The 12,952-nt window shown below is 39.0% G+C and overlaps 1 protein-coding gene across 1 annotated transcript in view; it reads right to left on the reverse strand.

Annotated features, from left to right (window-relative positions):
- The window catches only part of SRBD1 (S1 RNA binding domain 1), a 175,212-nt gene extending 163,194 nt beyond the window's left edge, over positions 1–12,018 (reverse strand). The window contains exons 1-5 of the mRNA XM_070734549.1: positions 11,636–12,018; positions 7,570–7,649; positions 6,107–6,284; positions 4,168–4,491; positions 1,514–1,680 (exon numbers count right to left, since the gene is read on the reverse strand). Of these exons, the coding sequence (XP_070590650.1) occupies positions 1,514–1,680; positions 4,168–4,491; positions 6,107–6,284; positions 7,570–7,649 (749 nt within the window). The 5' untranslated portion in view covers positions 11,636–12,018. The remainder of the gene's footprint in view (positions 1–1,513; positions 1,681–4,167; positions 4,492–6,106; positions 6,285–7,569; positions 7,650–11,635) is intronic.
- Positions 12,019–12,952: the final 934 nt, after the last annotated feature.

The raw sequence follows: 12,952 nt of genomic DNA on the forward strand, positions 1-12,952 counted from the left end.
CTCCCTTCTCGCTCGCTCGCTTTGTAGCTGGCGCCTTTCCTTCACTGTGGTGACTCCTCGGTTTGACTGAAGCCGAGTTGATCCAGCTGGGGTGAAGCACCCCCTTTTGCCTTTCCATGCCCAGACGCTCTGGGAGGCAACCTCTCACTGGGTGTATGGGAGGCAGCACAAGAGAGTCACCACAGCAAAGTGGTTTATTCCCTCTCCAAGTGCCCAGAGAAAGGAAAATGCTTTGTTCGCTCTGGGCTGCCAAAGCCTCCTAAAGCGCCACCAAAAGGCTCCTCTGGAAGCCCAGAAAAGCCCGAGATGGCCAGGATTAAAGGGGGAATGGCAGGAAGCTGGCCAAGCGTTCTTGCAGCTCTCAAATTTCCTGGGAAATTTTTCCGGCCTTGGGTTCTTAAGTAGAAAAGGTTCTTAAGTAGATGCAAAAAAATCTTGAACACCCGGTTCTTATCTAGAAAAGTTCTTAAATATAGGCATGCTTAGATAGAAGTATCACTGTATATTGTTTTTCAATATACAGTCCTTGGAGAGAGGCGGCATACAAATCTAATAAATTATTATTATTATTATTATTATTATTATTATTATTATTATTATTATTATTATTTATCACCTCACTATTAAACCTTCTATATATATTGTTCATACGACTTTCAGACTGAACAGTTCCATTGGCACAATAGAAAAGGCCTTTTCTCAAGTGAAAGTCATGGCTGAGTAGCTTCTTCTTGTAGAAACACAGTTAAGGTAATCAGTTTTCACTGAGAAAGAGTTTTCAAGTCAATCACTTACAGTAAATGATAACATACACTCTTATTTAAATTTACCTAAGAGACACAATGAAGAGCTATTAAAAGTCACAATGGGAAGATTAGTTGAGCCACAGACTCACATACTTAAAACTGTCCATTTCTTCAGTGTAGACACAAAGAAGAAAATGGAAGATTTGTATTCTGATGATTACTCACAGTTTCACGTTATGCCCAAATTTTGGATCATTTATATGATCAAGTTTTAAACAAATTTATTTTAGTTTCCTTGAATTTTAAAGCAAACTAAAACCAAAGCTAGTTTTTCTTCCTCTATTGCATTTACTCCACTCATGATAATACTGGCCATGCAAGTAACTGAAGGTAGAGATGGGATTGCTGAGAGATACTATTGGGTGACACCTCTGTCCCAAGAATTGCAGAATTGCTAGGAAGCTTCCAAACTTTTTGTTAAAGGCAGATCTCCATTCCACTTTCAAAACTTTTTTTTTTCTCAATTGGCTTCCCTGCTATAGAGTTTCAATATTTTCACTGATAACCACAAAGTTTGCAGCTAGCTGCTTATATTGTAATCTCTTATATCAATCCGGGAATTTTAAAAAGGTTCCCCATGATTGGAATTCAGGCATGTTATGAGATCTGTAAGCATTCCTCCAAGAACTCCTCTGTTAACGCTTGCAAGACTGCAGTAGTTATTTACGGTACTGCTTACTCTCCCATCCCAATGTTTTAATACATACTGTAGTTCTTCCATTATTTGTTGCACCTCACGCAGTACATCAGCTTCCATATTATTGATAAGTTCCTTCCGATACCGAACAATAAAAGGGATTGTATTGTCATCATTAAAAAGCTTGATTATATTGGCACACACCCATGCTTCAATATCAGTCCTTTGCGACAAAACCTGCAAACCCACAGTAAAAAGGCCCAAGTATGAATTTCTCACAAAAAATTCTGAGAATGTTAAACTTGGAGAAGAAATGGTTGCTGCTGTCAAATTTAGAGCAATTACTTAATAAGGCAAACACATAAGAATATCTATATTTGTTTACAAACTTTACTCATTTTTCATTCTTAAAACCATATCCCCAAAATGATTTAAATGAAAACTAGGCCTGAATCATTAATTCATGTCTTCAAACTTGGCAACTTTAAAACTTGTGGACTTCAACCTCAGCATAGCTAGCTGGTGAATTCTGGGCGTTAAAGTCCACAAGTCTAAAAGTTGTCAAGTTTGGGGACCCTTCCATTAGTTAATTAAAAAAAAAAAAGAATGGGAAAAAATCCTTGTGGTTGCTACTCACCTGAGAGGTGATTCTTTTAATACAGTATTTTAATTGCATTTCTGGGGGTTCTAATAGAACCCCTGGTATTGTCAATCCAGTTTCAAACGCAAGACTTTTGAATTGAAAGCCACAATCCAAATGTCTGTTATAGTTTGGGTGATCATGGGCAAGCATCCATCTATTTTACTAGAGGAATAGTTCTATATACTCTCTACATTTCAGTTTCCACTTACCTTTCTCATTTCCCACAACTTTGGCCTACTGTAAATAGGGGGTGGGGGAGAGAAGAGGATTAGAAGCTTCTCAGAAATAAATAAAATAATTGACGCAGATGTTTGCTAAAATCGGCGGGAAGGGGGATTTAAGCTTTGTAGAAATAAATAAAATCATTAACGACGATGTTTATTATTACCTTTAAAAGATAAAGTTAAAAAGTTTCAGCAGCTGAGAAAAAATGTTTATTATATAATTTATAAATTATATAATATAATAAATAGCATCAAGCCTACCATGCTCTAGGAAAGATGTAAAATGCTGAACAAAAAGCTCTACAGTGATCCCTCGATTATCGCGAGGGTTCCGTTCCAAGACCCCTCGCGATAATCGATTTTTCGCGATGTAGGGTTGCGGAAGTAAAAACACCATCTGCGCATGCGCGCCCTTTTTTTCATGGCCGCGCATGCGCAGATGGTGGAGTTTGCGTGGGCGGCGGGGAAGACCCAGGGAAGGTTCCTTCGGCCGCCCAGCAGCTGATCTGCTCAGCAGCGCAGCAGCAGCGAGCAGACGAAGATCGGGGTTTCCTCGCCGCCCACGCAAAGGGGAAACCCCGATTCAGCTCCTCGCTGCGCTGCCGAGCAGATCAGCTGCTGGGTCTTCCTCGCTGATGCCCCCGCTCACCCGCCCGCCGCCCGCCCGCCGCCCGCCAGCAAGAGGGGGAGAGATAGAGAAAGAGAGAGAAGGAAAGAAAGAGATGAGAGAGGGAGGAAGAGAGTGTGAGAGAGGAAGAAGCAAGATAGAGGAAGAGAGAGAGAAAGAAAGATGAGAAAGGAAGGAAGAGAGTGACGTCATCGGGTGGGAAAAATCGCGATATAGCGTTTCACGAAGAACGAGATCGCGAAAATCGAGGGATCACTGTATTACCCTCTACAACAGTGGTTCTCAACCATTCTTATACTGTGACCTCTTAATAAAGTTCCTCATGTTTTGGTGATCCCCCAACCATAAGTCTAATGTCAATTCTCTCAACAGAGCTTTTAACTGATTGGCAGAAAGGTCAGAGGGATACCTCCACTGTAAGCGCCTGATTGGTCGAATTGCAAAAATATGTCCCAAGGCACCAGAATAGAAGCTTTAGTTCCTAACACCATGGAAAATTTGTCTTTTCCCATGGTCTTAGGCGACCCCTGTGAAATGGTCATTTGACCCCCAAAGGGGTCCCGACCCCCAGGTTGAGAACCACTGCTCTACAAGGATTAGTATTTTTTTTGCTTTTAAATTGCAAGACAAAAAAGAAATATAAGGAACCTTCATTCATTTGATAAAACCATGGTAAATCCTTCCTTCCCTGATATTAAGACACTGTATATGTTCCCCGAAACACTCAGAAAACTGAAGCATGCCTCTCATTTCAGTGTGATAAAAAATATTTCCTTGAAGCTGGAATATATTTTAGTACAGCATATACCAAACTAAATTGACGTGACATGTTTTCTTTTACAACTTTTTCTATCCTGGAATATTTTCTAATCTTTGACCAGCAAAAGGTGAAGTCAACATTTAAAAAAAAGGTCTTCCATAATTTTCTTTTACTTACAAATAACAAAATAACATTTTTGATATTTTCTTGTGAAATGTAACCTTCCTGTTTCATAGTTAATTTTCAGTATAAATTCTTATTATAAAGAGATAAAGCAATGTGCTTTGTTTTATAAAAATATAAAACCTCATCTGGATATATTCCAAAAAGTATTTTGACTTTTTGGAATATATCCGGATGAGGTATTATATACACCAGAAATAAAATGGATGTATAACGTCACTTTAGAGAGTTTCCTCCAGCAGTATAGACATGTTAGTTTTGTTGTAAAAAGCAAAGCATTACATACCTCTACAATGTCCCAGTTCATTTTATGGCCCCCATTCAGTTTGTCACCTGCCACAAACTTTATACATTTCTCCTGAGGACATCCTGTTTTAGTTTTTTTTAAGGGAGGTTCACCAAATGTAAAATCTTCTTCAGACTCTTCCACCTTAATTGGCTTTTTAGACACTGTAGCACTTGTGGATGGTTTATCTGCATTTACCAAGCCAGGTTCACTTTTAATGTTGCCAACTTTTTTCACTGTGGGTTTTTTGGTTGAACAGCTCACATTGATACCTTCCTCTGTCATTTTTTCTGTCCCTCCAGGTATAGCAATAGGCAGTAAGTCCTACTCAAACCACCAAAACACATTAAGATTAGTATTGACCACAGCCAGTCTGAACATAAACAGCATCAATATCTTATTACGTACCATCATATCCTTTAGGATGGTGGGGGAATGGAACTAATGTCATTGAGTAGGGGAAAAGCTACTACAGATATCAGTGTTCTGCTTAGCAAAACGTAAGTACAGAAAATGTGAGTGCCTCAGGAAAGTCCATTGTTACTGTCACTGCCTACAGGTCAACATTAAAAGCACCGGAAGATAACTGACCTTAGGTAAAGGTAAAACTTCACCTCACACATACGTGCTAGTCATTCTTACCTCTAGGGGGCAGTGCTCATCTCCATTTCTACACTGAAGAGCCAGCACTGTCTGATGACGATTCTGTGGTCATGTGGCCACCATGATTAAATGCCAAAGGAGCATGGAATGCTGTTACCTTCCCACCAAGGTGGTCTCTATTTTTCCACTTGCATTTTTACATGCTTTCAACTCTGCTAGGTTGGCAGAAGCTGGGGCAAGTAATGGGAACTCACTCCATTACACAGCACTAGGGATTAGAACAGCAGTTCCCAACCTTTTTTTGGCCATGCCCCACCCAAGCATCTCTAAAATCCTGAGGCCTCCCCCGCCCTCCATGACATATAATTCTAATTATTCAAAAAGTGAACTACTCACACAGAGGAATCCTAAAAGGCCATTAACTAGGTTTAAACAAGGTTCCAATTGCCCCCATTAAAAATGAAATTGCCCCCCTGTGGGGTGTGGGCCCCACTTTGGGAACAGGGGATTAGAACCACCGAACTGCCAATCTTTCTGATTGACAAGCTCAGCATCATAGCCACTGAGCTACTGCTCTTAAAGCCAACCTATTTTCTCCTTTAATCCAAGGTTCAAGATCAAATGTGAATGAATTTTCGGTCACAAAGTTAGAACAAAAATGATTAGCCCTAATAAGATTTTGCTTTCTAGGGTAACAGATTGCAGTTAAGAGTGTTATGCGCCACATGTGTAATTCCAGCAACATTATTTGGGACTTTTGGATAGGATTTTTTCCCTATCTAGTAAAATCTGGAAGAGAAGGCTCCATTTTGGTCCTTACTCAGAAAAAGGGAAGACAATAGTGGTCCATGTTCCTTGTTTCTGTACACATGCCCCTCTTCACTTATGACCATTTGTTCAGTGACTGTGCAAAGTTGTGATGATGCTGAACAGAGGGGATACGATGGGTCGTTGGAGTTCTGGCCATCACCGAACCCCCATGCTCACGTTATTGTGTTTTCTGACATGCAAATATAAATGCATGTTTCAAATAACTTCACATCAGTTATGCTGGATAAATTAAAGTGACTCAAGGAAAAAAACAGGCAGATCTTGCTTGCATGTAGCATAACGTACATGCATCTGGAGTTTCCATTTTTCTATTCCAATTAATCAGATAATTTAGAAGTTACAGTAGGTAAATCAGGTTGTTGGATCTATGCTAAAGAACGGAACCAAATCAGGGGAATTTGGAATAGTGACGAACACCGTTAAATCTCCACAATATAATCTTTGCTTTCTTACTCTCTCTCAAATAGTTGGAAAACTAAATGGCTTCCTAGCTTCAATTACTTACAGGTTCCTCTTTTATCACTAGCTTCTTAGTCCTTTTCTTAGCTACAGTAGCTTTCTTCTTGGTCAATTGATTTTTTTCAGCTTTGGGCACTTTGGGTTTTGGCACTTTGGCCTTACATGGTACTTTCTTTTTTGGCTCCCATTCCTCTTCAGGTTGTTCATCTTCTGATTCTGAAGATCTGCATAAGATATGGGAAAGTTTATAATAAATGGAATTATGTCTCTTCGCTCAGGATCACCTCTTCGATTTACTGTCCTCGTTGTTTTTAGGTTTTTCCCTACTTCTCTATATCTTTTCCCTACTTTTGGTCTTCAGCAATGGGACTAGGTGTCTGCCTCCCAGGATCCACAAAATTGTAAAATAGTACTACTATAGTGTACAGTGTTCCCTCGATTTTTGCGGGTTCGAACTTCGCAAAAAGTCTATACCACGGTTTTTCAAAAATATTAATTAAAAAATACTTTGCGGGTTTTTTCCCTATACCACGGTTTTTCTCGCCCAATGACGTCATATGTCATCGCCAAACTTTCATCTGCCTTTAATAAATATTTTTTTAAATAAACTTTAATAAATAAACATGGTGAGTAATAATCTAAATGGTTGCTAAGGGAATGGGAAATTGCAATTCAGAGGTTTAAAGTGTTAAGGGAGGGTTTGTGATACTGTTCATAGCCAAAAATAGTGTATTTGCTTCCTCATCTCTACTTCGCGGAAATTCAACTTTCGCGGGCGGTCTCGGAACGCATCCCGCGCGAAAATCGAGGGAACACTGTACTATACTACAATGCATTGTGGATAAAATAGTAGGCAGTTAGTTACTGCCACTAGCAATTTTGCTGAAGAAGCACTCCAGTGTTGCCCAAAGTTATACAATTTCAAACAATTACTCATAGCCTGGCTTTGTATTTTTGAGCTTGCAATCTATCCACAGATTCAAACATTTTTGCAGTCAGCCCTTAGCAAACTTTCTCTGCATAGCTTTCCCAAACTAGAAGAATAAAAAACATAACAAAACCAGCGACAGCATTTAATATGGCTGGACAAAAATAAAGTGCATAAAAATAACAATTCTTGTGATCCCATATCTAGGATATAGCAGACATTATAATTTGCATGGATAAATTTCATATTTGTGTTTATCCATTTTTTTCTCTTTTATTGTTTTCACATTGTGAGCTCATAGAAGCCAAATCCAGAAACTGAATCTAGTGAAGCAGTATGCACATCATCCTGTTCATTTATCTGATACCCTCACTCTTCTTTCAAACTTATTAATTTTGTTAGGCTTTCTTAACAAGCCAAACAAGCCAGGTAAATAGGTATTACCAGGGTATGTACACACTAATGCTAACTTCAGTCAATCCCCAAATGCTACAAATATCACTAGATGTTGTCCTAGTACCAAATCCAGGTACAAAGATTGAATAGAAATTAGAACATACTGATCATAAATTTTAACTCACGATGTAAAGAAGGAAGGTAGTTCATCATTTGAAATGTCAAGTTTTGTTGCAGTTCTTTTTCGTTTAGAGTATTCTGACATCTGAGAAAAGAAAATAGTTTTATATGTGAGTTTTTCCCCATTCTTAAGACTGCCAAAATACAGGTGGACGTTGCCAATTGCAAATCTGATATTTTTGAACAGGCATCCTTGAATATTTATATTAACAACAGATTCGATGCATGGAATTGAAAAATCTGCTGATTTTACATACATCAACAACAGTTTTGTCAAAGAATTTTTAAAAATCTGCTCTGATTTTATAGACATCTGAAAGATATATATATATATATATATATATATATATATATATATATATATATATATATATATATATGTATGTCAAATGTTTTTTTAGCTGGAATTTTAAAATTAAGGGAGACTAGGATGGTCCCATTTCGGCCTTGTTCTGGCCTCATCAGCTAGCCACACCCTTCCTTACTGGGATTTGATCTGGTGGACTCTGCCTTGTAAGGCAGAGAATTAGCAGTTGAGCTATCAGACCTGATCCCTTCCAGCTCTGTACCAGGGAGGAGATATATATATATATTTTAAAATTAAGGGAGACTAGGATAGCACTATTTCGGCCTATATATATAAACAATGTCCTCTTGTCTTTCATTTGTCAGGCATGGGGGAACTGAAACACCTCCCCCGGGCATGTACAATTTATGCATGGTATGTTTGTGTGTGTGTTTGTTAGTAAAATGGGGTTCTTTTTAAAATATTTTAAATTATATTTGGATTTGTTATGTATTGCTGTGTCGTGCTGTGAGCCGCCCCGAGTCTGCGGAGAGGGGCGGCATACAAATCTAAATAATAAATTAATAAATAAATTATCTTTTATGTTATCTGTGTATGGATCTTTTAAGTAATCACTAGTACCATCAATGTACAAGGGAGAAGTAGCTGTAAGCAAGGAAAAATCGCTCTGAGGCCATGTCTAAAGTCTTAGATGGAGAATGTGAGAAATTCAAATATCCACTCATCAAGTCAGCTTAACAGATTTCACTGGATTTTGGGGAAGGTGACATGAAATAGCTTATCTCTTAAATGAAATAAGAAATAAATTAAGAAATTGCAAAGCTTGGTGTGTGTGTGTGTGTAAAGGGACAGATAACAAAACAACACAACACAATAAAGATGGAAAATGACAAGTGGTCATGAAATGTAGATCATGAAGGAAAAGACCCAGAAGAAAGGAAAATGAAGGTGCATTTTGCATTTTTATTTATTTTTTGTTGGTCATACATAGACTACTAGATCCATATTAATCCATGAATATATTAACATATTAATAATCAAATTCAGATTGTTTTTCAAGCAGTTTCCAGCCCCTGAAAGCTTAAGACACCAAGATGGAAATGCCCATTATAGGTAGTCCTCAATTTACAACAGTTCATTTAGTGACTGTTCATACTGCAAAAAGTGACTTATGACCATTTTTCACATTTGCAATCATTCTCATGGTCACATGATCAACATTTAGATGTTTGGATAGTGATTCATATTTATAAGGGTTGCAGTGTCAGGGGGTCATGTAGTCACCTTTAGTGATCCGGCGACAAAGTCAATGTGGAATCCAGATTCATTTAACAACCATGTTACTAATTTAACAAATGCAATAATTCACTTAACAATTGGGAGAAGTCATAAAATGGGGCAAACTCACTTAACAAATGTTTCATTTAGCAACATATCCTTACAATTTACAATATTGGTTCCTGATTGCTTATTTGACCTCTATGAAGATCATTAAGTGTTGTACCTCATGATTCTTGACAAGTGTATCTTTTTGTTTGTGTGTACTGAGAGGATCTGCACCAAAGACAAATTCCTTGTGTGTCCAGTCACACTTGGCCAATAAAGAATTCTATTCTATTCTATATATTTTGGGCTGAACTGTGGTCATAATTTGGGGACTACCTAAATTTCATTGTAGGAAAGTATTTAATGAATAAGATGTGAGGAAAACAAGGTTGGAGCAATTGTGATTTTGCATTATTACAAAACAATTGTCAAGCACTTTCTTTCTTTCTTTCTTTCTTTCTTTCTTTCTTTCTTTCTTTCTTTCTTTCTTTCTTTCTTTCTTGGATTTCTATGCCGCCCTTCTCCAAGGACTCGGGGCAGCTCACAACAGATAATATACAGTATACAAAATCTTAAATCCAATTAATTAGTCAAAAAATCTAAAAAAAAACCCCAATCATTCCATTCACTCAACATTCTCTCAACACATTTATTGGCCGGGGGCAAAGATCTAATAAATAAATGGAAGGCAAGGAGGGTGGAAGCAGTATAAATGTGGGAACTGATTCCAGAGGGCCAGGCCCCACACAAAGAACACTCTCCCCCTAGGCCCCGCCAAGCGACATTGTCTAGTTGACAGAACCTGGAGAAGGCCGATTCTGTGGGGCCTGACCGGTCACTGGGGGACCTGACCGGTCAATTCATGTGACAGAAAGCTGTCTCAAGACCCTTACATTTAAAAAAATGATAGAGGATCCCAAAAAGCTTTGGTTTATGTGGGTTTTAAATATCAATATTTACTCTATTATAAATTAAAACAACAATTTACTCTATTATAAATTAAAAATACAGTGGTACCTCTACCTAAGAACGCCTCTACTTAAGAACTTTTCTAGATAAGAACCGGGTGTTCAAAAAAATTTTTTGCCTCTTGTTAAGAACCATTTTCTACTTAAGAACCCGAGCCCAGAAAAAAATCCCAGGAAATTTGAGAGCGGCACAAAGGTCCAGCCAGTTTCCTGTCATCCCCCTGGATTTCTCTCTCTGGTGCAGTGTATGGGAGGCAGCCTTGTGCCGGATGTGTGGGAAGCGCGTGCTCCTCCTCACCGCCTCAGAGTCCCTCTTTAAAAAATTTTTTTTTAAAAAAAGCCTTAAATTTTGGATTTTTTTGATTCCCCTCACCTCACCTTCTTCCTTGGGAAGCGACTGTCTTCCTCCTCCCACCCAAATGCCTAGCTTTTATTTCTTTCCTAATGGGTTTGCACACATTATTTGCTTTTACATTGATTCCTGTGGGAAAAAATGCTTCTACTTACAAACTTTTCTACTTAAGAACCTGGTCATGGAACGAATTAAGTTCTTAAGTAGAGGTACCACTGTTTTTGACTTCACAGATCCACTGAAAGGGTCATGGAAACCCCAGGGATCTCCAAACTATACTTTGAGAACTGCTCTAATACAGGAGTGTCAAGATTGACTCAGCCTTCCATCCTTCTGAGGTGGATAAAATGAGGACCCAGAATGTTGAGGGAAATATGCTGATTCTGTAAAACAGCTTAGAGAGGGCCGTAAAAGCATTATGAGGCGGCATATAAGTCTAAAGACTATTGCTACAACATACTACTAACCAGATGGGCTTTTGTCATCATTTAGACAGGAACTTTGCATATTTTTGCACATGTAAGGAAAAAAACCTCTGTAGCTTATGAAATAAATGTTGTATTAATACATGTACTTTATTACTATCAGGGTGTCCAGGGGGAAAGCATTTTGAAATTCCCTGATATTTTCCTGACATTTCCCTGTAACTTGCGGTCTAGTTAAGGCACAGTTGTAGATGACGTCATACCAAATGGCTAAGCTGTGGAGAAATATCAGTAGCTGAGGAAACAAGTTGTTGCCTCAGTTGTGCTCATTTTTCTTGACTCTGCCAGGCAGCACGATCCATTTGTTTGTTTTTTACATGATTTTGCCCTGACTTTTAAACATTAATACAGTTTGGGGGTTTTTTCCTGATATATCCCATTTTTTCCCACGAATTCCCTGATATTTCCCGCTTAGAGAGGGGCTGTAAAAGCACTGCGAAGCGGTATATAAATGTAAATGCTATTGCTACCTCATAAACCTGCAAAAGCCCTGAAACTTTGAACTGCAAAAATAAGGAAAATAAACCTTTTAAAAAAATCATAACAGAAGGGTAGCAACTCTCATGAACCTAAGCAGCTCTCGAGGTTCCCACGTGCGGCACCTCCCTGAACGCCGCAACCTCCCCAATTCACCTTTTTCCAGCTTTGGCTACGGGAGGATACGCAACGCCGCCGCTTGTTTCGCCTTCCCTTTGATCAGCCTGCGTCCAGCATTTAAAGCCAGCGACTGCAGCGACTGCAGCAAAATCCAGGCTTTCAAAGCGGAGGAAGCGGCGATCCGGCCGAGGGGAGGAGCAGGAAGTACGCGTCGAATCGCAGCCGTCAGAGACCATGAAATCCCCGAGAATCGCTTTCTCTTCGGATTAGCCCGTTTGGACTTCAACTCCCAGAAATCCCCAATCAGCGTGTGACCATGGAGGTTGCGGCGGGAACGGCGCGCTGAGTTTCCGCCGACGCTCCAGCGAAGCGGAGTCTTTAATGAGATGCTGATGGGAAGACTCTTCCTCTCTATGCTCGTTTGGGTCTGGTTTACTAAGCTAATAAGCGTGTCTTGGAAGACTCGCGAGAAAAAAGCTAACTTTCAACACTTTTTTTTTTGCTGTTTCCCCTTTTGGCCACTAGGTGTCCTTGTTTTGCCAGGCATTGCACTCTGGAGCATCAGTTCCTTGTTTATTTACCTGCAATGGGTGTGCACGTGTTCTTCCAAGCGTTGTGCATCCGTGTCTATGTTAATGTTATTGCTAGGCAATAGGAGGCGGTGTTTTGGAATTCCCATTTTTCTAAGCACATTCCACAGCTTGACGTGACTCACGAGGCTTTTCTGTCATCAAAGCACATAATGACTTTTTCTTTTGTATTCTTTTGGCTTCCTCAATTATACGGTGTGCGCTTCAAAAATATTATTTCCTAAGAATTTGAAGACCCACCTGTGCCGACAAGCCTGGGAACACTAATCGTCAGCTCCTGCCTGTGGATGAATGTACTGTATGTTGAAAGGAAAGTATGTTGGTGGATTGAATATGACTGTTTTTAGATTAAATTGGAGTTTTAGACTGTTTGTTTTTAGTTTTATTGGATTTCAGAACTGTATTTTTTCACATGTTGTAAGCCACCCTGAGTCCACGGAGAGGGGCAGGATAAAAATCCAGTTAATCAATCCATCCATCCATCCATCCATACATACATACATACATACATGCATACATATACATACAAGGGGCGTGCGTAAGTGCACCAGCATGCCTACCGTTCCTGTCAGAGGTTTTTCTCTTATTAGTACTAATATCATGTATATTAACAGTGTTATTTCTTTGCATACTACCAATTACTTGAATGAATGAATGAACGAATGAATAAATAAATAAAATAAAATAAAATACAGTATCTCATATTCTTTGGCTTTTTCAAAAGCTAAGCTTGAAACATCTGCCCTCTCCTTTTCCATATCAG

Source organism: Erythrolamprus reginae, chromosome 1, assembly GCF_031021105.1.
Source record: "Erythrolamprus reginae isolate rEryReg1 chromosome 1, rEryReg1.hap1, whole genome shotgun sequence".
NCBI classification, from domain to species: Eukaryota; Metazoa; Chordata; class Lepidosauria; order Squamata; family Dipsadidae; genus Erythrolamprus; species Erythrolamprus reginae.